This window comes from Schistocerca serialis, chromosome 1, assembly GCF_023864345.2.
Source record: "Schistocerca serialis cubense isolate TAMUIC-IGC-003099 chromosome 1, iqSchSeri2.2, whole genome shotgun sequence".
Classification (NCBI taxonomy): domain Eukaryota; kingdom Metazoa; phylum Arthropoda; class Insecta; order Orthoptera; family Acrididae; genus Schistocerca; species Schistocerca serialis.
In genome coordinates this window covers 130,542,620-130,570,078 of record NC_064638.1, presented here as the reverse complement: position 1 = coordinate 130,570,078, position 27,459 = coordinate 130,542,620, and the positions used below count along the sequence as shown (strand labels likewise).

Here is a 27,459-nt window from a genome sequence, read left to right as displayed (position 1 = left end):
CTAGAGATAGGACGTTCATGAAATGATTAGCGTTTCAGTCACCTCGGCTCAGCATGTCTCCTGTTGCCTAACAGGCACTGGTTCCGCCATGGACCCTGATAACTTGTTCCATGCGTGATGGCATCGATGCATATAAGGCGCGAATGGCGTCCTGTGGTATAGCCACTTATACTGCATTCACCTGGTTCCAAAGTTAATCTGTGGTGGTTGGCATTGGGTCACAGCGCTGCACCCGTCGTTTGACTATCCCACACATTTTCAGTTGGGTACAAGTCTGGAGATCTGGCGGGCCAGGGCAAAAGGCTGACGTCCTGTGATACCAACAAGGCACATGTTCATGCAGCAACATGTGGCGGTTAGTCAGGGCCATTCTTTTGTAGGGATTATTGAAAGTCAGATTGAGTTGCGCTAAAAATATTGTGTCAGTTTAGTGTTGATCAGGATAAGTAAAGAGCGAAATGTCTGAATACGTTCAGTTCTGCTCAGCTGTTTGAAAATCAAATAAAGTAAGGGGTATCCAAGCACAGCAATTCATAAATTTTTCTAAGAGGAGGTTTGTGAATAGCAGAGTAATCACGTAGATGTAGATGTAGGACGAAATTAGGAGCAGGAACGATATTAGGGCCCTTTATCTTTCCATTTTATTGCTGCCAAATTCTCTCTCTTCTTCTTCTTTCACCTCTTCCTCTTCTCCTCTTACTAAGCACTGCCCCTCTCCCTTTTCTTCTGTACTTCGTCGACCGAGCGAGGTGGCGCAGTGATTAGCACACTGGACTCTCATTCGGGAGGACGACGTTTCAATCCTGCGTCCGGCCATCCTGATTTCCCATAATCGCTCCAGGCGAATGCCGGGGTGGCTCCTTTGAAAGGGCACGGCCGACTTCCTTCCCCGTCCTTTCCAAATCCAATGACACCGATGACCTCGCTGTCTGGTCTCCTTCCCCAAAACAATCCAACCGAACCCTTACTTCGTCAGTGTTTTCCATCTCACCTAACCGCACCCCTCGAAAACGTCGCCCTGGGCTTGCGTGCCGTCTGCTGTATCCTATTTACGCTTGTGGCTGTAGTTTCCCATGCCTCTCGCACGCCAAGCTGTCGACAGGGCAGTCCGAAACGAAAGTTTATACTCCTCGTGGCTCACCAAACAGCTAAAGTGTGTGTTTGTACCTTAACTGAGGAGTCGCTGAGTCTCGCGACGCTCCTTAAAATAAAAGCGCGCCGCGGACTGAGGTGCAGCAAGGGCACACCTGACGCCGTGTGTGGTGCGCGTTGCAGGTGACTGCAGGCTCCGACCTGCCGGACCTGGGCGGCGACGACGACGACCAGGAGCCCAACAACGAGCTGCGCCACCTGCAGGAGCACAAGGTCGTCGACAGGTGAGCGCGCCGCTTACTGCCCGCCTGCCGCAAGCTGTGCAGCGCTGTCCACACACCTCGTTCGCACTTCAGTTTTCAACAATGGCTGCATTACGATACATGTTTTTCACTAGATGCTTTTTTTTTGTCTGCCATACATTAATAAGGCCACTTTCTCACGAATCATGTAACACCTGGCAAACAAAATCGACCGCTTAGTCGATGGTCGAAACTCCCGTAGAGAGCAATCTTTGAGACACCAAGTAAAGTGACCTATGCCCGCCCGGTTAGCCGTGCGGTCTAACGCACGGCTTTCCGGATTGGGAAGGAGCGCCTGGTCCCCGGCACGAATCCGCCCAGAGGAGTTGGGTCGAGGTCCGGTGAGCCGACCAGTCTCTGGATGGTTTTTAGGCGGTTTTACATCTGCATCGGCGAATGCGGGCTGGTTTCCCTTATCCCTCCTCAGATACACTATGTCGGCGGCTACTGCGCAAACAAATTCTCCACGTACGCGTACACCACCATTACCCTACCACGCAAACGTAGGGGCTACACTCGTCTGGTGTGTGACCGTTCCCTGGAGGGGGGGGGGGGGGGGGGGTCCACCGGGGGCCGAACCGCACAATAACCCTGAAAGAGTGGTTCGGTGTAAGACGGTGGAGGGGTGAAGTGGACTGCGGTAGTTGTCGTGTGGTTGTGGAGCACTGCGGCTGCGGCGGGGACGGAGCCTCTCCGTCGTTTCCAGACCCCCGGTTAACATACAATACAATACAATACAAAGTGACCTTTAATCAGTTCTTATGAACAAAGCATAACTATAAGGGGCAATCAAAAAATTGCCGTTCGAAAGCCTTGCAGTCCATAAATGGGATGCCGTTGAGGCAGAATCGCCGTTAGCATTGAGCCAGTCATCCCAATGACGCACCCAGGTGAAGATACTCGCCTGGTAAAACACTGTGTCCTGTTGTTTGGAGAATTCCGTAACTGCTTTCTACACATCATCTTCCGATAGGATCCGTCGATCCTTGAAAGTCCGTGATGAAGGTATGATAATCGCATGTGGAGAGATCAAGGCTCCCACTTGAGTTTGTGTAGCTTTACGTTACAACGTATGCGATATGGGGACGTGAGTTAAGCCGTCGGCACACGGACCGTGCACCAGAACGTTGAGCGTGCCGAGTTTTTTGACGTCATAGCGTGTAACAGCACGTTCAGGAGTCTTTCCGAACGTGCAGAGCAATATCTAGCATGCCAAATATTCTGAGCGTGCGTCTGAGCGTTGACCAATCAGATGGCACAACGCCACTTACGTCAGACGCGCGTGATCTCCCTTCAACACAGAGCTGTGAGGCGCCATATTGGCATTCAGTTCAAGCCTGTACGTATGTATGCCGTTTCTGAGCACCAGAAAATTGAGAATCACTCGACAACCCGTTGTTGACTGTGTGATTCGTTCCAATAAAATAATGAGAAACATCATTTTCGTGGCAAAAGAATTATTGTAACTTGCGTATGAGAGTGTGTGTCATTTGAAGGTAGCGACACACTGAGGATCCACCAAAACCACATTGTTCTTGGTACAATTTGTTATAATTAAACTTCAGGTAGCAACATAGCTGCGATTAAAGCATTTAGCACGTCGTAACATGTTAGAATTGGCGTTAGCTGAATTGTTGTAACTTTAGTGTAGTGAGTAGTGTCAACGACCCGTGACAAGATGGGCGGCAAAGCGTTGGTTCGTGTATTGCGAAATTCAAATATTTTTTTTCCTAACATTCGTGTATTTAATAGGTTTGCTTTATTATTAGTTTAATGTAAGTATATACTACGTAATTTATGTTACGTAAATATAAGTTCACCATTTTTTGAGCGGTGAGTTTGTTCGATTGGTTTAATCGACAGGACAGCTCGCGCTACTTGTATAAAGATATTTTATTCCTTTTTCTTTTGAGTTTCGTAATTCACGTCTTGTAAAGCTTCTGCTACTCGGTAGGAACAGTGATCAAGTAAGAATGACCTTCGTAGGGTTTACCAAAATTTGAGAAAAATAAAATAACGTTTATCTGATGTGGAGAACTATTCCAAATTTGTGTCACAGTGTTTGCAATTGTTCCCCCTGGTTAGACAGCCTGTAATCGTAGCAAAAAATAGGTGTTATTCAGTGATAATCGATAATATGACGCGACGCGATACCCAGACATTTTTCAGCGCGAGGGCAGAATATAGCTGAAACGGAAAACATGTCATGCGCCTAAAGATAGGCAACACAATTTACACCATTCGCCCGGGCCTCACCGACCGACATCGATACCTCTCCTCGGTGCAGCACTCCTTGAAGAACGGGCTGCCATTCCGCAAGGAACCTTCCAGCACCTGATAGAACGTATGACTGCGAGAGTGGCAGCTGACATCAAGGCTAAGGGTGCCCAACACCATGTTGAAATACAGCATTACCGACGGAGGGCGCCACAAACTTGTAAGTCATTTTCAGCCAGGTGTCCCGATACTTTTGATCACATAATGTATTTGTCAGCACACTTTTGTTTTGTCCACCTCGTATATTTGCTGACTCTGAGCGCAGCATTGTATACACTTATGAAATGATAGAATCGTGTTACGCAACCACACATAATCAAAGATCTGCAGATAATTTAGTCGTGTGGAGGCTGACATTACCACTCTTCATCAAGGGCATTAATCAAAGATGCAAGAACAGTTTATTATATATATTATTATAAATTAGACATATAAAATAAGTTAATATTTTAAAATTATTCGATAAGGCAATTGCAGATTGAAGGTATCAAGTAAAATATCGTTGTCCTTGTTCATTTTACTAAAAAATCAGAAAATGAAAACCAGGCGAGGACTATAGTTGTGGTAAGAGTAACTTGGAAACGATTTCAGAAGACTAACAAATTGTTTGGAAAGGATGGCAAAGAAGGGATGAATGGGTTGAGCCCTGACAGGGGAAGAAAGAGGAATATACTATTAAGTTGGGTAAATCTCTGCTACCAGTTCGTCGCCGGATAGAGGAGGACAGTTAACATTTAGACGTGATGGGATGCGGAGAGTGTGTTCGTAACAAAAGTGCGTTTCCAAGTGGCGTGACAATCTAGTTTGAGCCACACTTTCGTTGACGACCTATGTGAACGATGTCTCGTGGCAAATCCTATGACGTCTTAAGTAAGTGTGTGGGCTGACGCTCTCCATCAAAGTGCTGTGTTTTCCTCCTCACATGGCAGCAGTGGTCTGGTGATTAAATTATTAGGTTGGTGCACGAGTTCGAGCGTTTTCCGCAAGTTTAGTAAACACAACAGATACACGTAACACAAAGTCATCATTATTATATTCTCCTTCACTATTTACAGTATTCTACCAATGTTGGGGTAACTTCGATTCCGTGACTGTAGAAATGACGTAGCTTTGAGGCGAGCAATTCGTCGAACCATGTTTGGGGCCTCCACTGTCGCGTACTGTAATGTATGCAAAATGTACCTGCCGCAAGACTGGGAGATTGCGTAAAAGTCTTATCATACCGAACAATTCGTCTTAGTTATTTGTCTGCATTATTGAAGAAGAGTTCCTTCCCAGAAGCAGAATATATGAAGTGACTCCCTTGACTGGCGAGATTCAGATAGTGACGTAGGAACCCCTTAGGTGAAAGAACTTGATCTTAAAAAAAAAGCACATCATGCAAGTCTACAAGTACTTCGAAGAGTATTGACACGGGCTCGCCTGCAAGTAGTCAACAACTTGCATAAATGAAGACTATAACGGCGTGATTGTGTAGGCAGGTGGCGAGTCGTGAGACATTCATTTGGCTACAGTTAAGATGGAAGAACTCTTCACACTTGACGTCTTAACTCCAGTGAAAACCCACGTGTATATCTGCTGCTGTCGTAGTTCCATTTAAGGTAAAAACAGCGTTCTTACGAACCAAGAAGGAAACTTGTCCCGGATGCTCGAACCACAACTCTAACCTAAGACGACGAACATGCGACACGTTTGCCTTGCAGATGACGCGGGAACTTTAGCTTGCAGATTTCCTAAAGATATTCCCACCACGTATTAAATGAGTGAGATTTAACAACCAATTTCTTGAGTACCAGGTTTTCATCGCTGTATCATTCAGTGTGCCCGCCGTTTAATAATTTATAAATTTTTGTATGTTCCAGCGCTTGTTAGTAGCTACTATCACCAAAGCAAACTAGAGCACTGGTAGTGTACTCTAAAATCCTGCTGTGGATGAAATTTTCATGAAAATTTGGTTGGCAAGACCAGTTATGTCCGGAATTCTGAGTTTTGTGCATAGTAGTTAATTTTCGAACCGACGATCACGCTAATTTATTATTAATCTGTTTTACAGATGGCAAAATACAATCGTTATCACAAGTCCTTGTAAAAAAAAATGGCAGTCTTGACCTTCTCTTGAAGGTCTAGAAAAGGCAGACGGGTGAAAAATCGTAGAAGTAGTGACTGAGATGTCCCCTCATAGCTGTGCTGTTCCGTACACCACACAGCACTGCACTCTTTCTGCCTTTGAGAGTGCAATAAAGTCCTGTGTTTTAAAAAGATACTCATTTCGCATCTCATTTTTGACTGACAAGTTATAGCAGAAAACGTGAACTTACAAGACACTTCTCACAAATGACCTTCGCATCTGCTCTGTTCATTTTTAATTTGACTCGCTAACCTTTTTTCTTCGCCTTGGAATTCTATTGCATTTTGTTTCACTAGTTACTTTTTTCATATTGTTCCACCATTCGCTTTAGTATTTAGCAAAATTTTCTTTGGCGCTTTCGTATTAAGCCGACATTTCTAATTTACTCTCTTTTCGTAGCACCTACACATGACCTCAAAAATTTAAATGCTGAAACCTGTAATCTCCTATGATTTTTTTCTGTTATTCTTTCTACATTATGATACAAACATCTCTTATTGTAAAATCTCGTTATTGTATCTGTAGTAATTCTTTTCTCAAATGTTCATCTAAGAATTCCACACAAAGGTGAGAGTTATTAACCAACTTGTATGTTTGATATCAAGGTTCCTTGGAACTTAGAATCACTTAACTTGTTTAGCAATACTTCCTCTAGATTTCGACACTGTGTGTTTGTATAGCCTTCTGTATCAATTACATCCATTATGGATTTTGTTTGAGGATTGCGACAGTCTTAAAATTATACAGTTTTCCATTAGAATCTTACACATTCTATAAATTCCTCACCGTAAAATTGAGTACCAGCCTGATAAAGTTATCATCAGCACTTAAATATTTTGTGAAGTTTAGCGAAAATTTCCAAATTCCAGCGCTGCTGCCAGACGATTGAAAAGAGATACGGAAAAAGCTCGGAAAACTACGATTTTGTAAAGATAATTGCAAAACATCGGAATCCGAGAAATACAGACATGTTGAAAGAAATTCAGAAAACATACTTTCAAAAAATAAAGAGAATGAACAAATTTAAAAAGAACCAATCAACTCCTTTAATAGGTGAGAAAACAAAAAATAACTAAAATGTTAACAATAGAGTATAGGAAAGATGCAGCAGCAGAGCGACATTTTACACAATGAAGATAAGACTGTATGCCACAATTATCAGACCAAAATGGATCCTATGTTCGGAATCCTTGGTGCTGAACAAGAAACAGGAATATGAGAAGACAGAATTGAAGCAAAAAGGACGGAAAACAGATCATAAAAGATTTGCAATACGAAAAAGGGAAAATGTTATAACGTTCGTTCCTTATAAAATAAGTGCTGCTGTACAATGATGAAGAAAATGTTCAACTGCACCACAAGGGCCTAGAACAGATAAAGTGTAAGAGACATAAGATATAAATGAGAGAAATTGACAGTAATTCAAAAATGATTTGCAATAACGGGTTCTTTGCAATTACGGCTGGGAAATTCAACTGAATAAAAAGAAATAAAAGGAAAATTATGAGCTATCGTTCTGTCGACGCCGAAATTATTAGAGGCGGGCTATAACATGTCTAGTATGGGGTAAGCCACTCAATCTTCCTCCCATTAACGGATCTCTCATGTTGAAAGATTTAGGGAAACCACGGAAATTCTACGCCCATACAGCCGGACGGGGATTCGAAACGCATTACAACGCATTACTTCCACATGCAATCTAGAGCCTAATACTGTACTGCCTCGCCTTATCACTGATTCGACGAAAACCAAAGTATAACATGCTAGAATAACAAAATAACAACAAGCGATAAAAAATACTAGTATAAACAAAGAAGGATATGTTTAGATAAAGACGTCACACATTTTATGCAGCAGAATTCACCATGATCGGAAAGACTATGACCAAATGCGAACACGTAAACAGTGTTATAAATTTCAGATATTTGTGTACTTCATTTTTTTGATAAACGTTTCCTTTCCTGTGACGAAAGTAGCATATCGTAAAATTTAAAGGTAATATTGTTACGTTGGTTACCAAATTGTGAATTTCGGCTACTTTATTTAGCAACGGGGACATTGAAGTATCCACAGTCGAAATAGTTAAAAATGTATGGGAACTGGATGTACATCCTAATGTCCTTTCCCCATCATTCTGCCCATCTCCTCTCCTCTCTCATCTCCCTCTCTCTATCTATGCATCTCCTCCATCCCCCCCCCCTCTATCTCTCTCTCTCTCTCTCTCTCTCTCTCTCTCTCTCTCTCTATATATATATATATATATATATATATATATATATATATATATATATATACACATCCCCCCCTCTATCTCTCTCTCTCTCTCTCTCTCTCTATATATATATATATATATACATATATATATATATATATATATATATATATATATATATATATATATGCATCCCCCCCCTCCCTCTACGTACATTTCTACGCCTCCCTTCTCTGTCCTCTTACCCATCTCTATCACCTTGATCATTGTTTATTATTATTGCGGTTGGGATCATTGGTGCAGGATATATGAGAGAGACATCTTAACGTGCTGAATATGCGAGGACAGATCTGTGAAGGTGTAGCTTCATAGTATTTCGCATTGTTTTAATATGGGAATGGATAGGATTAGAAAGATTCAGAGATTGAGATCCCAAGGTGATAATCCATAAATAGACATATCCTGTTTCCTGTATAGCTTACAGCAAGGAAGAAACAGCGGGTAGTTGTGTATACAATTTTTGCGTGAAATTATTTACAGGAGAAACAAAATGTATAATGGCTCACATGTCCTGCTATCGTTGCTATGTACCTCTGAATGTTTATTAGTGTATCGTGTAAGAATTTTGAAGTAAATCGGTCAAGAAGTATTCGAAATTTTTGGAACCAACGTTTCCGCTTTATGTATCACATATGTATTTATACATTGTATATATTAAAAATATGCAGGCTACGTCCGTCCGAATTTTCATTAGGGTTCAAATGGCTCTGAGCACTATGGGACTTAGCTTCTGAGGTTATCAGTCCCCTAGAACTTAGAACTACTTAAACTTAACTAACCTAAGGACATCACACACATCCATGCCCGAGGCAGGATTCGAACCTGCGACCGTAGTGGTCGCGCAGTTCCAGACTGTAGCGCCTAGAACCGCTCGAACACCCCGGCCGGCTTTTGATTAGGGTATCGTGTAAAAATTGAAGTAAATCGGTCAAGAAGTTTACGAAACGTTTGGTAACAACGTTCTCCTTTATATATGACATACATATTATCATTGGCTATATATATTTTAATAAATATAATATGCGTGTCCGACTGTTAATTAGAAAGTCCGATAAAAATCAAAAGTAAACTGAATAGCATCTTGGCTGTACCTTTACATAACACAAAATCTTTCTCCGTGTCATTCTCCATCTCACCCATACGACTATGGAACGCGCTCCCCTGTGATCTGCGTCTTATCCAGAACCACTCAACATTCAAGAGAGAACTCAAAACTTACATATTAGGGACGGTATAGCCACCATTGTTGTACCCCTCTCTTCTCTTTCTTTCTCCTCTCCATCACAGCTTCGAATTTTACCATTCTATTTCTCTTCCTCTAACCTATCTACCTCTTCTAATATCTCTTTCACGCCATTCTATCGTCTTATGTCTCTGCTCGATGAGGATAACTCACAAGCTGCAAGAACATAACGAGAAAATTCCCAATTAACAATAGGACTGACATTCACAAAAGAAAAGTATGTTTACTTTCATATACATAGTCATTACTACTACTATTATTATTATTATTATCATTATTATTCTTGATTGTTGTAATTATTTTTTATTGTTATAATTATCATTGTACTACTGTTATAATCTCTATTTTTTTTCTTTAACATCAATACTGTATAATACGTTATATGTCCTTAATGTTCTGTAGAAACTGTAACTCGTTCAATCTGAGTATGCCTGGTTAGGTGTAAGAGAGGGCCTGAAGGCCCTAATCTTGCCAAGTAAAATAAATGCATAAATAAATAAATAAATAAATAAATAAATATGCTCGTCCAAATGATAATTAGAAGTAAACTGAATGGCCTTTTTCTGTCTGACTGTTCGTCAGAGTATCGTGTAAAAATTTGAAGTAAATCGGTCAAAAACTTTTGGAGAATTAGGTTACAACATTTCCCATTTATATATCACATATTCAAATATAGTTATATATTGGATATATTAAAAAATATATGGGCTGTGATCCGTCCGTATGTTAATTCGAGTATCGCGTAAAAATTTGTAGTGAATTGGTCATATACTTATCGATATATTTGGCAACAACGTCAAACGACTTGTCTTTATTAGTAGTACAGATACACCAACCACGACCTGCTGGCGCGCTGTGTGTTCAGCCCCTGTCGCTGTATCGTGCACAGGTACAAGCTGTAACACGTAATTTCTCGTTTCGGAACATGCGATGAATTCCTAATCGATGCACACTGCTGCCCAACAGTTTCCCAATGGGCGATTAAAGGCGATAACCTGCGTCGGGAATGTTCCGAGCTTTTCGTGTGCGGTTGTAACGCACAGAGCCGTGTAATTATGTTAATGATTGCGTTCGCACGCAGCCATCATCAGGAAGCGGGCGCTGCGTGTGGCGCTCGCCCGGGGGCTTTCGTGCAGCGGCGCTGACGGGCCCCCTCGAGACACAATCAAGGCGCTCCAGTCTATTTACAAACAACGGCCGCCATTAAGCTCACCGCAGCCCTCACAGGGCGCACGACGAGTATTCGCCGTTCCAGAACATTCGCCTGCGCCTTAGATGAAATAATTTCAGACGGTTCAGTGGTCACAAACATATTTAAAAGTCAACGTATTTATTGCGCAAGCAAACGAAAACGAATTAATTACTTTCGGTTAAGCCGTCCTCACACGTTGACGTTGATGCGCATGGATAATCCAACGTCACGAGACACATCTCCCGCGTTAGATCGGCTTTGTTAGTTAACGCAGTTCGCAACTACAGCGCTCGCCAGTGGCAGATGTCCGCTACGTACGGCTTGCAAGCCATATAGTTTTCCTACGAAAATCGACGCGTATAAAATTCCTACTTTACTTCAATTAGAACGCGTTTTTCCACCCTTGCCCATATGCTAGTCACGTCGTTCTCTCCATGGCATCTGTGGTGTCACCGCCAGACACCACACTTGCTAGGTGGTAGCTTAAATCGGCCGCGGTCCATTTAGTACATGTCGTGTCGCCACTGTGTGATCGCAGACCGAGCGCCACCACAAGGCATGTCTCGAGATACGGACTAGCACTCGCCCCAGTTGTACGACAACTTTGCTAGCGACTACACTGACGAAGCCTTTCTCTCATTTGCCGAGAGACAGTTAGAATAGCCTTCAGCTAAGTCAATGGCTACGACCTAGTAAGGCGCCATTAGCCTTACATAGTTTGATAGTTATCGTATGAAATGTCTCATCAAGAATGCTGTATTCACATCAAAGAATAAAAGATAAGTATTCGAGGAGCTGCATACTTTTCTTATGAGAATTCACTACTTATCCTGTTCCAGAATTCACGCCCGTCTGCGTTAGATAGTGTGCATTTAGGCCTCCTCTATCTACAAGGTGTTGGCACATTTGCCAACACATCAGCATCCATACATACTCTAAAAATGAATATATATATAAATGTGCGTATTTGCGTATGTTCCACATTTCCTCCTATACCATTGGACCAGCTTCAACCAATACTTGATACATACCGGGTGATAAAAAAAAATGGCTCTGAGCACTATGGGACTTAACTTCTGTGCTCATCAGTCCCCTAGAACTTAGAACTACTTAAACCTAACTAACCTAAGGACATCACACACATCCATGCCCGAGGCAGGATTCGAACCTGCGACCGTAGCAGTCGCGCGGTTCCGGACTGAGCGCCTTAACCGCGAGACCACCGCGGCCGGCGGTGATCAAAAAGTCAGTCTAAATTTGAAAATTGAATAAATCACGGAATAATGTAGATAGAGAGGTACAAATTGACACACATGCTTGGAATGACATGGGGTTTTATTAGAACCAAAAAAATACAAACGTTCAAAAAATTTCCGTCAGATGCCGCTTCATCTGATCACAATAGCAGTAATTAGCATAACAAAGTAAGACAAAGCAAAGATGATGATCTTTACAGGAAATGCTCAATATGTCCACCATCATTCCTTAACAATAGCTGTAGTCGAGGAATAATGTTGTGAACAGCACTGTAAAGCATGTCCGGAGTTATGGTGAGGCATTGGCGTCGGATGTTGTCTTTCAGCATCCCTAGAGATGTCGGTCGATCACGATACACTTGCGACTTCAGGTAACCCCCATAGGCAAAAATCGCAGGGACTGAGGTCTGGGGACCTGGGAGGCCAAGCATGACGAAAGTGGCGGCTGAGCATACGATCATCACCAAACGACACGTGCAAGAGATCTTTCAAGCGTCTAGCAATATGGGGTGGTTCTAATAAAATCCCATGTCATTCCAAGCATGTGTGTCAATTTTTACCTCTCTATCTACATTTTTCCGTGGTTTATTAAGTTTTCAAATTTATACTGACTTTTTGATCACCCAGTATATTACTTACTGTCTGGAGATAATTGCTGTGAGCGTCTAAGCCACCTACCTATCGAAGATATGGGGATGGTGGTGAGAATGCAGTGTAATTCACGACGCGCGAGTATCCATACTTTATTCATCCAGTATATGAGACTGAGAAGATTTAGTAACCTGCGACAAAATTTACACGTAACTTTAAACCTTGACGAATTTTTTTCTCGCTGACAACCCCAGCAAAACTATGAAACGGAAAAAGAGTTTGTCTCTAACTATATTTTCGCCCATCGTGCTGTAAAACTGCCATGACGTTTTACATGAATACTTCTTTACTACTAACTGTATTCGCCCCACGTTTTGCAGACAGTATTCACGTATAGCACTGAATGTAACGACAAAGTTATATCATTTTAAGACACATAGTCCAGGAGATATGGCATCATGAACATCCATCTGCGTGAAAACCAAACTACAGGGCGAAATTCGCTAGATATTCAGATGAACCCTGTGTACAATTGCGTGTTTTTGACACGTGTGTATGCGAGCAAAACCACGGGTAAAAAGCTCATCCTAAACCTCAGAACGATTTCAGACAAATTTGGTACATTAGTTACGATATGGAAAGAGGTACTGTGGGGGTAAGAACCATCAGTCTCCTATTGGGGTGGGAATGATAAAGTGGAGAAAGAAGGGGATGGAGGAGGTGGAGAGATAAAGTGCGGAAAGAAGGAGGTGGACACAGATAGGGGAGGAGGATAACGACAAAGAGAGGTGGTGAAGGAAATGGACAGAGAAAGGAAAGAGGATATGAGTAAGAGGAGGGAGGAGAAGATGAGCAGCGAAAGGGAGCGAGAAAGAAATGAACAGGAAGAGTGGAGGAGGAGATGAACAGAGAGAGGGGGAGGAGATGGAGAGAGAGAATGCGAGGAGAAAACGGAATTAGATTGGAGAGGAAGAGATGGACTGGGGGGGGGGGGGGGGGGATGAGCAGATCGTCAGAAGGAGAGGCTAGAGTAGATAAATAGAGAGAGGGGTAGGAGAAGAGAGGCAGGAGGAGATAGAGAGAGGGGTTGAAGGAAATGGACAGAGAGAGAGTGCAGGAGGATATAGAGATGGGGAAGGAAGAGATGAACTAAGAGAAGATTAGAATGAATCAATACATAATGGTGCAATACCGGATACTCAGCTAGTACATAAATAAAAATTTCAATATCTGTGAATATGCTACAAGTTTTAATATTTCTAAAATTTAAAAAACCCCTCTCACACCGGCCTGATTTAGCTTCACTGATCAGGATAGTAAAAACATGCGTATATTAAGGGAATTTTCATTGACAAAGCAGGCTTATCACATTCACACAGTTCAATACTGTTCTATCCTGATTAAACTGAGCTTAACTTAAATTCCATAAGGCAGTGAAGCAATTTCGAAGTCTCGGTGCGACGAAAATTGTCAGTCGATCTCCTGGAAACATTTGTAATAATTATTAACTTTCGGTGATCACATGGGGAAGACCGGAGATCTGCTGGTAAGACCGTGTTAGCCTATTTATTTGAAGTAACTGGATATCTTGAGCATACAAAACGGCAGGTTCGTCCAGTGTAAATCAGACGTTCCCCACTGATCCCGTGCAACACAGCGTAGTAAGCAGACACTGTCAATAATAAACAGTTAAATAATACGCGAACACACTTACTTTAGTTCAGTTCATGTATTAAATTCCTTCTCATACAGAATCTCATCAAGATGGCGACTAGCCCAACAATACATGCATATACATCCTTCTTTCACGACTAATCGGCAAGAAGACCCCTATTCTTTTTCTAAGAGAAAACATAGATAGCATAGAAGCTATTCCATGGAGTAAATGGACGCTCCAAGGAATAATTGGGCCTGAAACTACTTTGCATTGATAATCGGTAAGATAAGAAGAGATATTTCGAGATATGTACTGAGTTATATAATTTATAAAATTTCTGAAAATATCGCGGAGAGACCGCTGCAAGAGACATTACAAAGTCAATAAGTAAAGTCCCATTCCCAGTTAGTACCGAAATCAGCTTATAAAATATCACAAAATTGGTAAAACTCACTCCTGAGACAGAGCGCATTTATATTTACGTAACGTCGAATAGTACAGAAATTGCTTCTCTTAATTTATTAAGAAAGTTCCACATCCTTTTATAAAACGCGATGTTGAGGAAAAAGAAATAGGGTACCGCAATATGCGAACCCTCCACTCCTTGTTTCTTAACTCGTCACCTCTTGCAACCACGCTACGCTCGACTTCTGTAATAAGTGACCTTGTATTTTATATTACGATCTTTTGAATAACCGCCGTTTAGGTATTAGCTTACCTTTAATTACAATAAATTATACCAACAACGACGCCCTTTTGGTGAATCTTCAATGTGCCGTTGCGTTAAAATCGCGTACTGTCATAACGCGTGACTTATAACACGAAAAAAAGTAAATATGAAAACTCTTTAACCACAGTATGACGTTTCCCAACATTTTATAACAAAAATCGTATCAAACGACGGGTTTTCGACATATCCTCAATGCGCTCGTTCATAGAAACAGCGTTTATTAATAAGAGGTAAACTGTAGTATAAAACAGCCGGCCGGGGTGGCCGAGCGGTTCTAGGCGCTACAGTCTGGAACCGCGCGACCGCTACGGTCGTAGGTTCGAATCCTCCCTCGGTCATGGATGTGTGTGATGTCCTTAGGTTAGTTAGGTTTAAGTAGTTCTAAGTTCTAGGGGACTGATGACCTCAGAAGTTAAGTCCCATAGCGCTCAGGGCCATTTGTAGTATAAAACCCACCCAGTATGAACTGAAACCGACAAGGTGTCTCGAAAGTTGTGCGTGTGACGTAGAGAACGTTTTTGCTATTATTGGTTCAACCTTCCTTAGCACGTTGACGATATACTGAAGAATATATTTTGTGTTTCACGAGAGGTTCTTCAACATGAAGTAACAGGAAGTGACGTCTAATTAACTCGTTCACCTCCACATCAACGATAATTAAATCTACCAGGGTAAGGACGGCTTTAGCAAGGTGAAACACGTATCTGATTTCAATTTTTCTCTACCATGTACAGGTTAGTCACAATCTGACTTCGTTATAAACTAGAAAGTTAGATAAACACATGTAATTGATATGAACAGTAATTCAATTTTAGCGATAAAAAAGGTTTCATTATAGTATAAACATGAAAATAACTCCAGAATGAAATTCCCGCTTTGCAGCGGAGTGTGCGCTGATATGGAACTTCCTGGCAGATTAAAACTGTGCGTCACACCGAGAGTCGAACTTGGGACCTTTGCCTTTCGAGGGTAAGTACTGTACCATCTGAGTTACGTAAGCACGACTCACGGCTCGTCCTCACAGCTTTAATTCCACCGGTACCTCGTCTCCTACCTTCCAAACTTCACAGAAGCTCTTCTGTGAACCTTGCAGACCCCAGCTGTGGCTAAGCCATGTCTCCGCAATATCCTTTCTTTCAGGAGTGCTAGTTCCGCAAGGTTTGCACGAGAGCTTCTGTGAAGTTTGGAAGGTAGGAAGCGACGGACTGGAGTAATTAAAGCTGTGAGGACGGGTCGTGAGTCGTGCTTCGGTAGCTCAGATTGTAGAGCACTTGCCCTCGAAAGGCAAAAGTCCCAGTTTCGAGTGCTTTCGGCAGCGGTGGGGCAAGGAAGTACGCAGCGTCCGGCCGTGCGCCACCGTGAGGCGCGAGTTGTATTTGTTCCAAGTTCAGTGCGACTATGGCACACACATGGCGCCACGATACGATCAGAATTACTTTCCAACCAGAACACACGCGTCCTCGAGCCTATGAAATAGAAGTTCATACGCGACGATCTTGATTGAAATGGCTCTGAGCGCTATGGGACTTAACATCCAAGGTCATCAGTCCCCTAGAACTTAGAACTACTTAAACCTAACTAACCTAAAGACATCACACACACCCATACCCGTGGCAGGATTCGAACCTGCGACCGTAGCGGTCGCGCGGTTCCAGACTGAAGCGCCTAGAACCGTTCGGCCACACTGGCCGGCCGCGACGATCTACGTTTAGATCCGGCGATTATCGTCGGAATACATTTTTTTCTATAAAGGCGAGCTTCGTTTATGTTAAAAAAATCACTGCAAAGATCTGCGCGACTGTGGTGTCTAAATACCCGAACTCTCTCAGATTTAAACATTCTGACGGGAATATCGGTGCAGTGACGTTGGATCATGCAGGCGTGGGTCTGAGGACTTTAAGGGTTTTTGAGCTCCCATTCGAGGTCCCAGAGGAAGTTGTCAAGGATGCCAATGTCATCAGCCACGTTGCAGAAAAGTGGCAAACATTTTGATGTATAAGGTCTACAATGGTGTGCGCTAAATTAAACTTGAACTCAAGAAACATGTGCCGTTCTATTTGAACATCGGTGGCTGTCGGGCAATCATAATGTACGACGGTCAGTCGCGTACCTGTTCCGGATGTGGGCAGGAAGTCCATGTTCGATCGGGCTGCTTACAACGTAGACTTACGAAGATACCAGTGGGAGACTCAGTTTCGCCGACGGGGGCGACAATCCTACCCCTCACATACGCTCAGACGACGATGAGCACCATAGATGTGGAAGAAACGGGCGGTCGGGGATATCCATCGACGTCAGAAGGACCAAGGGAGGAAGAGGAAGGACCCCTGATGCCGACCGAGATGTCGCACCTTCCACAGCAACAACAGCTGCATCAGTCCCACGGAATCCAGACGCAACATAACATTCAGGACGCGATGGACATGGACGCGAACATTGTCCCGGCCGCGGCTTTCCTAGCGGAAGGTGATACGACGCTGGATTGCCTCCCACATTCGGATAAGGATATCCACCTTCGAAAGCAGGGTTCGTCTCGATGACGCAAGCGACGTCGGTGGACCCCTTCTGACTATTGCCTCCTACGCATGGCCGGTCAAGAAGGTGACATATCGTCAGACGGCATGGATGCTGGATGTCTAAGTGGTGTAGACGGTTCACTTGCCCATACCACAAGTCGCGTTGACGGGTGGCGCTCCGTCCACCTCTACCAAAGACGACGTGGTTGAAAGAGATTTTGGTGCCGATCAGCTACACAGCATCGTGGTGCACCCACAGTGGTCGGACGATGTTGAGGAACTTCCTGGAGAGGTCACGGGTGACGGGGGAGGAGGTGGCATTGGGGACGCCGCTCTTAGCGTGAAAGACTCATAATGTGTAACGGGTTCGGTGAGTCCGGCCTCTCTTGAGGTTATCTTCGATTGCCATGGCGTCTAACCTAGGTGAAGAGGCTAGGCAACACACCTTTCGCCATCCCACAATCAATATCAATGCGATAAGAGCACCACACAAACTTACATTGCTACAACGCATGCTCGACGCGGCGGACATCGACGTGGCACTCGTACAGGAAATATGAGACCCTAGTTTCCCTGACTTCTACCGATATACCGCCCACATCTCCCACGCCTCTTCTACCGATTGTGGTGTGGCTGTCCTGCTATGGGAAGGCTTGGCGGCTACGGACGTACTGTACCTACTGTCAACTTTATACGACCCATTCATGTATATGCCCTTTCAGGATCAGGGAGACGGAGAGATCGAGCCCGCTTTTTTTCCGAAAGATATTACGCATCTCTGTATGGGCCGCATAGACGATATGGTGATCGGAAGCCTTTTTCAACTGTACTTTATCTCCGTCTCATCAGCAGCCACATCACGTCCCGTGTGCGGAATTGGAAATGCTAGTGCATGACCTCCACCTGCTCGACACGTGGTGCCACATCCATGGCCCAGCTCCTGGCTACACCAATTATACAAGTCATTCGTCAAGTCGGTTGGACAGAATTTACGTCACAAGCACCGTCCCAACCGCGAAGAGAGGAGCAGAGCTCTGGCCCACTGCATTCACCGACTACACAGCCTATATTTGCTCTATTTCCCCCAACCTGCAAGTGTGTGGCGCAGTAGCCCCCACTGGAAACTGAATGTCCCTCATGTGGAGGAGCCGGCATGTAAAGGTGCTGTCGAAGAGTCGTGGAACGCGTCCTTACAGCGTCTTGGTCGTTACCAATCGACCCTCAGTTGGTGGATTGAATGTGCGAAGCCTGCTCTTAGGCGCACCTTCATGACCTTCGGCCGGGAAGCGTCGGAATGGAGGAGGAGCACGAAAAACTTTTATTACACCGTCCTACGAGAATGTCTTGCTATGGAGCCCTCACCTGACAGGCAGATTATTGTCAATCGCGCGAAAGCGCAGCTCGTCTGCTTAGCACACCACCATTTACAGGGCGGTGTTATAGGGTCGCGTGCTCCAGACAGGCTACAAGCAGAAAGGCCATCTATGCACCACGTGCTCTTAGAGCGCAGGAGGCACCGTAGGACGATGGTAACCGACACGATGACAGACGACGGTCGACCTGTGGTAGAACAAGTAGAAATAGCAGAAGCCCTCTATGGGCATTACGTTCACCTTTATGCAGCAGTGCTTCCTGATTTGGTGACGGTAGACACTGTTTCTGCACATGTCCTTACTCAAGAAGTACACCCAGTGATTATAATGACCCCTTAGCTAATTGATCGAGTTTAGACGTAAAGTACACTACTGGCCATTAAAATTGATACACCACGAACATGACGTGCAACAGACGCGAAATTTAACCGACAGGAAGCAGATGTTGTGATGTGCAAATGATTAGCTTTTCAGAGCATTCACATATGGTTGGCGCCGGTGGCGACACCTACAACGTGCTAACGTGAAGAAAGTTTCCAACCGATTTCTCATACACAAACAGCAGTTGACCGGCGTTGCCTGGTGAAACGTTGTTGTGATGCCTCGTGTAAGGAGGAGAAATGCGTACCATCACGTTCCCGACTTTGATAAAGGTCGGATTGTAGCCTAACGCGATTGCGGTTTATCGTATCGCGACACTGCTGCTCGCGTTGGTCGAGGTCCAATGACTATTAGCAGAATGTCGAATCGGTGGGTTCAGGAGGGTCATACGGAACGCCGTGCTGGATCCCAACGGCCTCGTATCACTAGCAGTCGAGATGAGAGACATCTTATCCGCATGGCTGTAACGGATCGTGCAGCCACGTCTCGATCCCTGAGTCAACAGATGGGGACGTTTGCAAGACAACAACCATCTGCACGAACAGTTCGACGACATTTGCAGCAGCATGGACTATCAGCTCGGAGACCATGGCTGCGGTTACCCTTGACGCTGCTTCACAGACAGGAGTGCCTGCGATGGTGTACTCAACAACGAACCTGGGTGCACCCGGCGTGATGGTATGGGGTGCCATTGGTTACACGTCTCGGTAAGGCACTTTGAACAGTGGACGTTACATTTCAGATGTGTTACGACCCGTGGCTCTACCCTTCATTCGTTCCTTGTGAAACCCTACATTTCAGCAGGATAATGCACGACCGCATGTTTCAGGTCCTGTACGGGCCTTTATGGACACAGAAAATGTTCGACTGCTGCCCTGGCTAGCACATTCTACAGATCTGTCATCAATTGAAAACGTCTGGTCAATGGTGGCCGACGAACTGGCTCGTCACAATACGCCAGTCACTACTCTTGATGAACTGTGGTATCTTTTTGAAGCTGCATTGGCAGCTGCACCTTACTCGCCATCCAAGCTCTGTTTGACTCAATGCCAGGCGTATCAAGGCCGTTGTTACGGCCAGAGGTGGTTTTTCTGGGTACTGATTTCTCAGGCTCTATGCACCCAAATTGCGTGAAAATGTAATCACATGTCAGTTATAGTATAATATATTTGTCCAATGAATACCTGTTTGTCATCTGAATTTCTTCTTGTTTTTGCAATTTTAATGGCCTGTAGTGTATTTAGTATATGGGTAAAAAAATTTATAGGAAAAATGTTCAGACTGTGTACTGTGGGATATGCGTTCTTACTTTGTGTTAGTGTCATGACTGCTGTTAGGCGCCTGTGCTGGTACAGCCACGTAAGGCTGAGACACAAGCATCAGTGTGTATTACAGTTGCAGACAGTCAGCATGGCTTTGGACAAGGTGAGCAAGGCTTTACTCTAAAGCGGTTTTATCAAAACAGCAATAGTGCCGCAAAACAACAGCAATAGTGGTACTACTCTTCTCGAGTATCAGTGCATTAAAGGAAAACAAATGGGTTCTCTTTCCCTACCGGAAGTTCAAATTAACTGTCGATTTGGAAATTGCTCCTGGGAGAGGCCGGTGTCTAATTGCACCACAAATTGTTGAGGAAGTTACCATCGCCATGGATGAGAATGCTGGACGCAATGTGCGGTCTTCAAACAGTGCTCGATCTGCATTACGACAGCTGAACATTCCATGGTCTACCGATCGAAAAATGCTGCGAACAGTTGTTAAATGGTATCTCTAGGGCGGTTGCACGCTGTCGCTTGTGCAGGTGGTCTTCATATTGAGCAGCGTTTGTTAACTGGAACGTAAACATGGTAGACAATTAACAAATAAAATATTACTCACTTATGTGTTTCTTTCAGTGGTTTATTCGTTATTTCTCTTCCGCATGTCATTACAAATGTTTTCGCAAAGCTTCATTGTCCTACGATCACCCGTTTTTGATGGTGACTGTCTCAAGTAGCGAAAGTTTAATTATAACCACCCTGTACAATACTCGAAACAGTTCTAAATTAAGGAGTGCATTTTGTATGGACTGATCACAGCGGTACATCCTAACTTAGCAGTAGGTATCAGCTTCCCTTCAGAATCTACGTGTGAAGCTCAGACATTGCTCCATCGCATTTCCAGCAGAAAGTTCTTCCTTTCATAGTGAACACGCAAGGAGTCGTAGAGTCTGTGCTATCCAACAGCCTGTAACTTGTTTTAGAGGTCACTCATAAGAGAATGCCGGAACTACGAGCTAAGAAGTCCTTGACTATGTTTGCAAGGCAGAAATAGCCACCACAACCACAAAGTGGCCTTTCAGTAGGTGCACGTTTCTTACGGTGTTGATTAATAACCAGGAAGAAGCAGGGCTTTCACGCAACACAAATAACGTTTCAAGATTTGTGGAAGTCTTGCTGCTACTACAAGAATTAACATAATGTAATTTCTGATGGTCATGGTTGTCGTAGGGAACATTTGCATGGTAGCTATATGCCAATTACGAAGATCTTTCTGGATTACTACAATTTGTTTTGCATAGCGCTTCCTCGTAACTAACCACGTCACCTGCGAAAAATATTAAATCGCAACTGATACTTCTCGCTGTCATACTACCCGCTGACATACTTTTGCAAGTTGGAATAAAATCATGCCGCTACGTTTTGAAACACTAAAAACAACTTTAAACTTTAAACCGACCGTCCTTAAAAGTGGTCATCTTAACGGTGACTAAGCTACTGCCGGCCGGGGTGGCCGAGAGGTTATAGGCGCTACAGTCTGGAACCGCGCGACCGCTACGGTCGCAGGTCCGAATCCTGCCTCGGGCATGGGTGTGTGTGATGTCCTTAGGTTGGTTAGGTTTAAGTTGTTCTACGTTCTAGAGGGCTGATGACCTCAGAAGTTAAGTCCCATAGTGCTCAGAGCCATTTTGAACTAAGCTACTCGGTTCTGGGAATGGTCTTCCTGATACGTCTTGTCAGTGCAGTGATGTCGGTTACAACACGACAACTGAAAAGTGACGGTATATATGGAAGACATTCCCAGAAACAAGCAGTTTAGCTGACCTGAAGAAGACCAATGCGAAGACAGTCGTAAATTAGGTTTATAGTTTTTTTATTGTTTCAACATCACTTAACCTAGTGGCCGTAAGTATTTTACTCATATTCACATTGGTTGTGAAAACGTACGCACGTAAATGCTTTCACCAAGTTTTGAAGCTGGTTCCTCGCATCAAAATAACACAATGTTGGTATCACATATGACCAAAATACTTTCGTTTTTGAGATGTTAGTGATGCAGCATTTTACAAGGTTATCAAGTTAGAAACATGACAGTTTTCAGTATCCTGCGTTTGCTTCTATGCACGAATACATACCCAGAACGTTTGTGGCTGCACCAAAATGCTCATGGTACTGTTCTGGCTAGACACCAGCTGTAGTTTAAGATTCCGGCTGGAAATGTATGTAACTGTTGATAGGTCAAGCTGTTCTCCCACAATGTCTTACAGATGATGTCTACAAGTGCTTCATTCAGAGCAGTGTACCAAGACTTGCTAAAGCATGTGCCCCTGTAAATAACAGGAGACAAATGGTTTGTGCTCGACAGGGCTACAACACATTTCAGCCGCATTATCTTCTTTTCGCTTTATTGTTTGATATCAGCCAAAGCAGACTGCATGAGAAAAAACAAGTTCCATGCGCTATATGTTCCCCCGATCTCAGTTCTTTGGATTATTTCTTAATCAACTGGCTCAGCAGCAGGCATTTACAACGGAAAAACGCTTCAGCATTGTTTCATGGCAGCCTACAAAACCATTCAACACTTCGTTAGGGTACTGTTGAAAGTATCTTTACATCAGTCGATGTTCTTCCGGAATGAGATACGTAATGAAGTCTGTCTGCAAGGGAGTCTTTAATCCAGTCGCAAATCTGATGCGATACTCGGTAAGCTCTTTTTTTCTGCAAAAGGCAGTGAGGGACGGTGTCAGATGTCTTACTGAACTCAAGACATCAATCTGAGCTCCGTTGTCCACAGCGCTACGGATTTCATTGAGAACCAGAGCAAGTTAAGTCTCGTAACATCTTTGTTTCGTGGAATCTGTGGTGTCACCGCCAGACACTACACTTGCTAGGTGGTAGCCTTTAAATCGGCCGCGGTCCGCTAGTATACGTCGGACCCGCGTGTCGCCACTGTCAGTGATTGCAGACCGAGCGCCGCCACACGGCAGGTCTAGAGAGACGTCCTTGCACTCGCCCCAGTTGTACAGCCGACTTTGCTAGCAATGGTTCACTGACAAATTACGCTCTCATTTGCCGAGACGATAGTTAGCATAGCCTTAAGCTACGTCATTTGCTACGACCTAGCAAGGCGCCATTATAATTTGCTATTTATCTTGTGATGCATGTACCGTCAGACCGATGTTCACCAATTGTGGATTAAAGTTAAGTATTCCAACAGCTACGTACTTTATTTGCTAGACTCAAATCCTTTAACTGTTCCAGACCTCACGCCAGCCTGTGTGAGCTTAAACGCGTGCCTTTCGGCTTCACCTCCTAGTGGCTTGGCTGTCTTGCCAAGTCACAGCAGAATCCATTCGATTTTTATAGAGGTGATTTTCGGTCTCCAAAAATATCACGATAACACAAAACATGCTCCATAATTCTACAAGAGATTGACGTCAACACCATAGGTCCATAATTCTGTCCATCTGTTCAGCAACCCTTCTTGAAAACAGGAATGCCGGCCGGAGTGGCCGTGCGGTTCTAGGCGCTACAGTCTGGAGCCGAGCGACCGCTACGGTCGCAGGTTCGAATCCTGCCTCGGGCATGGATGTGTGTGATGTCCTTAGGTTAGTTAGGTTTAAGTAGTTCTAAGTTCTAGGCGACTGATGACCTTAGAAGTTAAGTCGCATAGTGCTCACAGCCAAAACAGGAATGACCTGTGCTTTTTTTTTCTGTCCACTCCAGCGATCTACGACAAAACAACGGTGAAACAAGTTCGGAAAACAGAACCATTTTGGCATTCTCTCAGTCATCTTCCGTTTCCTTGTCAGTACGATCACTGAGCAACTGGATACATAATTTACAACTGACTTTCATTTTTGTCTAAGGCCAAAGGGTTTGTAGTCGGATAGATTTGAAAAATCTTGCTTTCATTTTCACTGATAGCTTCTCGTATTGCTCTAGTTACACGTATTTCTGTTTGTCACCAAAACGTTGGTGTCTCTTAGATTTGTGATGATGTTTTCTTTGCTTTCAAATGGTTCAAATGGCTCTGAGCACTATGGGACTCAACTGCTGAGGTCATTAGTCCCCCAGAACAGAACTAGTTAAACCTAACTAACCTAAGGACATCACAAACATCCATGCCCGAGGCAAGATTCGAACCTGCGACCGTAGCGGTCTTGCGGTTCCACACTGCAGCGCCTTTAACCGCACGGCCATTTCGGCCGGCTTTCTTTGCTTTCGTAATAACTTTTTTAACAAGGCTGTTATGTGAAGTAGGGTCTTTCCATCCGTTAGAACCTTGTTCGACACATACAATAATCTAAAGTGTACTGAATAATGTTTTTCAAGTTTATTCATTTGTGCTCGACATCTACGTCTTCAGAGCTCAATGTTTGGTGTTGACTACTGAGATTCTCAGCAGTTTCGATCATTTCACTCTTGCTAAGCAAACTTATTTTCCTACCTTTCAAACATTCCTTATTTCACCAGTAATCACTGATGCTGTCACAACTTTATGATGATTGATATTTTCCTCGGAGTTTATTAGTTACTGGGAAGTCGCCTGCCCAGTTGGCCGTGCGGCCTAACGCTCTGCTTTCCAGGCGGGAAGGAGCGCCTGGTCCCCGGCACGAATCCGCCCGGCGGATTTGTGTCGAGGTCCGGTGAACCGGTCAGTCTGTGATGATTTTTAGGCGGTTTTCCATCTGCCTCGGCAAATGCGGGCTGGTTCCCCTTATTCCGCCTCAGTTACACTATGTCGGCGATTGCTGCGCAAACAAGTTCTCCACGTATGCGTACACCACCATTACACTACCACGCAAACACAGGGGTTACTCTCGTCTGCTGTGAGACGTTCCCTGGGGGGGGTCCACCGGGGGCCGAACCGCTCAATAACCCTGGGTTCGGTGCGGGGCGGGGCGGCGGAGGGGTAAAGTGGACTGCGGTAGTCGTCGTGGGGTTGTGGACCACTGCGGCTGCGGCGGGGACGGAGCCTCTCCGTCGTTTCTAGGTCCCCGGTTAACATACAATACAATACTGGGAAGTCTAAGACGTTGCTTTATACACTGGATTCTCTATCTGCTCGTCAGAACAAGATTGTAATTTATCTCTGAAACTCTGTCGCTACAGCTCCTAACGCAAATATTTCTACAAAATCATTCGATTACCATGCCCGAGTAACCAGCCAGGTTATTACACATTCGGAACCGATAACAACCGCATTAGATGTTATCTGATCGTTTACGGCAATAATTGCAGGCACAAATTTCATGTGTTCCAGCATATGACACAGTTTGTTATATATCGACATGTTTTTCGGACGACGAAACCATTCGTCTACTTCAGTTTTCCCAAAGCGTCGATTCTGTAAACTCTTTCCATCATCACAGCAGTTAACGTGGCGTTTCTCCCGAGCAGAAGGGAAAACTTTACACAGCGCATAGTTCACAGCGATCCCCCCCCCCTCCCCCAACGCAATAAAAAGCAAGACACAGCGAAACAGCTCCAGCAAAAATATTCACTATGGACAGACGAAGTCCTCCTGGGCGAGACAAAGTCATTATTGAACTGTCAAGGAGTTGCTCGGTACGACCCCAGCGTGGAAAACATTCCTTCTTTCGTCCGGCGTAGTGCAGGAATTCGACATGACATGGACTCAAACAAGTCATTGGAAGTCCTCTACAGAAATATATTGAGCCATGCTGCCTCTATAGCCATCCATAACTGTGAAAGTGTTGGTAGTGCAGTATTTTACGTACGAACTGATCTCTCGATTAGGTCCCGTAAATCATGGATGGGACTGATGTCTGGGTGGCCAAATAATTCGCTCGAAATGTCCAGAACGTTCTTCAAAGTAATCGCGAACAATTGTGGCCTTGACATGGTACACTGTCATCCATAAAAATTCCATCATTGTTTGTGAAAATAAAGTCCATGAATAGCTGCAAGCCGGCCGGTGTGGCCGTGCGGTTAAAGGCGCTTCAGTCTGGAACCGCGTGACCGCTACGGTCGCAGGTTCGAATCCTGCCTCGGGCATGGATGTGTGTGATGTCCTTAGGTTAGTTAGGTTTAAGTAGTTCTAAGTTCTAGACGACTGATGACCTCAGAAGTTAAGTCGCATAGTGCTCAGAGCCATTTGAACCAGCCAATAGCTGCAAATGGTCCCAAATAGTCAACATAACCATTTTCAGTCAGTGAGGTGTTCAGTAAACACAGCCTACACCACTACGGAACCACCACCAGCTCCTACAGTGCCTTGATGATAACTTGGATCCATGACTTCCTGGGGTTTGCGCCACACACGATCCCTACCATCAGCTCTTACCATCTGAAATCTGGACTCATCTGACCAGGCCACGGTTTTTCGGTCGTCTAGGGTCCAACCAATACGGTCAAGAGTTCAGGAGAGGCGCTACAGGCGATGTCGTACAGTTAGTAAAGACACTCACGTCTGTCGTCTGCTGCCATAGCCCAGTAACGCCAAATTTCGCCACATAGACCTAACGGATACGATCGTCGCACGGCTCACGTTGATTTCAAGGAGTGTTGCTTGTCTGTTAGCACTGACAACTCTATTCAAACGCTGCTCTCGGTCGGTTAGTGAAGGCCGTCGGTCACTGTGTTGTCTGTGCAAGATGTAATGCCTGAAATTTGGTATTCTCGGCACACCCTTGACACTGTGCATCTCGTAATATTGAATTCCCTAACGATTTCCAGAATAGAGTGTTGCATGCATCTAGCTCCAACTACCATTCCGCTTTCAAAGACTGTTGATTCCCATGCTCCAGCTGTAATCATATTCGAAACCGGAGTACAAATGACAGCTCCACCAAAGCACTGCCCTTTTATACGTTGTGTTCGCGACACTACTGCTATCTGTATTTGTGCTCATCGCTATACCAAGACTTTTATCAGCTCACTGTAATTCAATCAAAAATTTCTGAAGAGGATCTGATTGTAATTCCGTCAAACTTGAGTCCTTGCGTTTTAACGATTTCAGTTGGTCTTCAGCGCAAGTACTACTTATTCAACTTAGCAATGATTGAAAAATTACACAGTGTCGACACTCCCCTACTTTCAGTTGTGGTAAAGACATTCAATACAGATTTCAACCTATCGGCTTTCAGAATGAGATTTTCACTCTGCACCGGAGTGTGCGCTGATATGAAACTTTCTGGCAAATTAAAACTGTGTGCCGGACCGAG

At 44.2% G+C, this 27,459-nt stretch overlaps 1 protein-coding gene across 1 annotated transcript in view; it reads left to right on the top strand.

Moving 5' to 3' along the window:
• Positions 1–27,459, top strand: part of LOC126455783 (angiopoietin-related protein 6-like) — a 1,041,335-nt gene that overhangs the window by 720,615 nt on the left and 293,261 nt on the right. Inside the window, exon 7 of the mRNA XM_050091581.1 lies at positions 1,276–1,376. Within this exon, the coding sequence (XP_049947538.1) occupies positions 1,276–1,376 (101 nt within the window). The remainder of the gene's footprint in view (positions 1–1,275; positions 1,377–27,459) is intronic.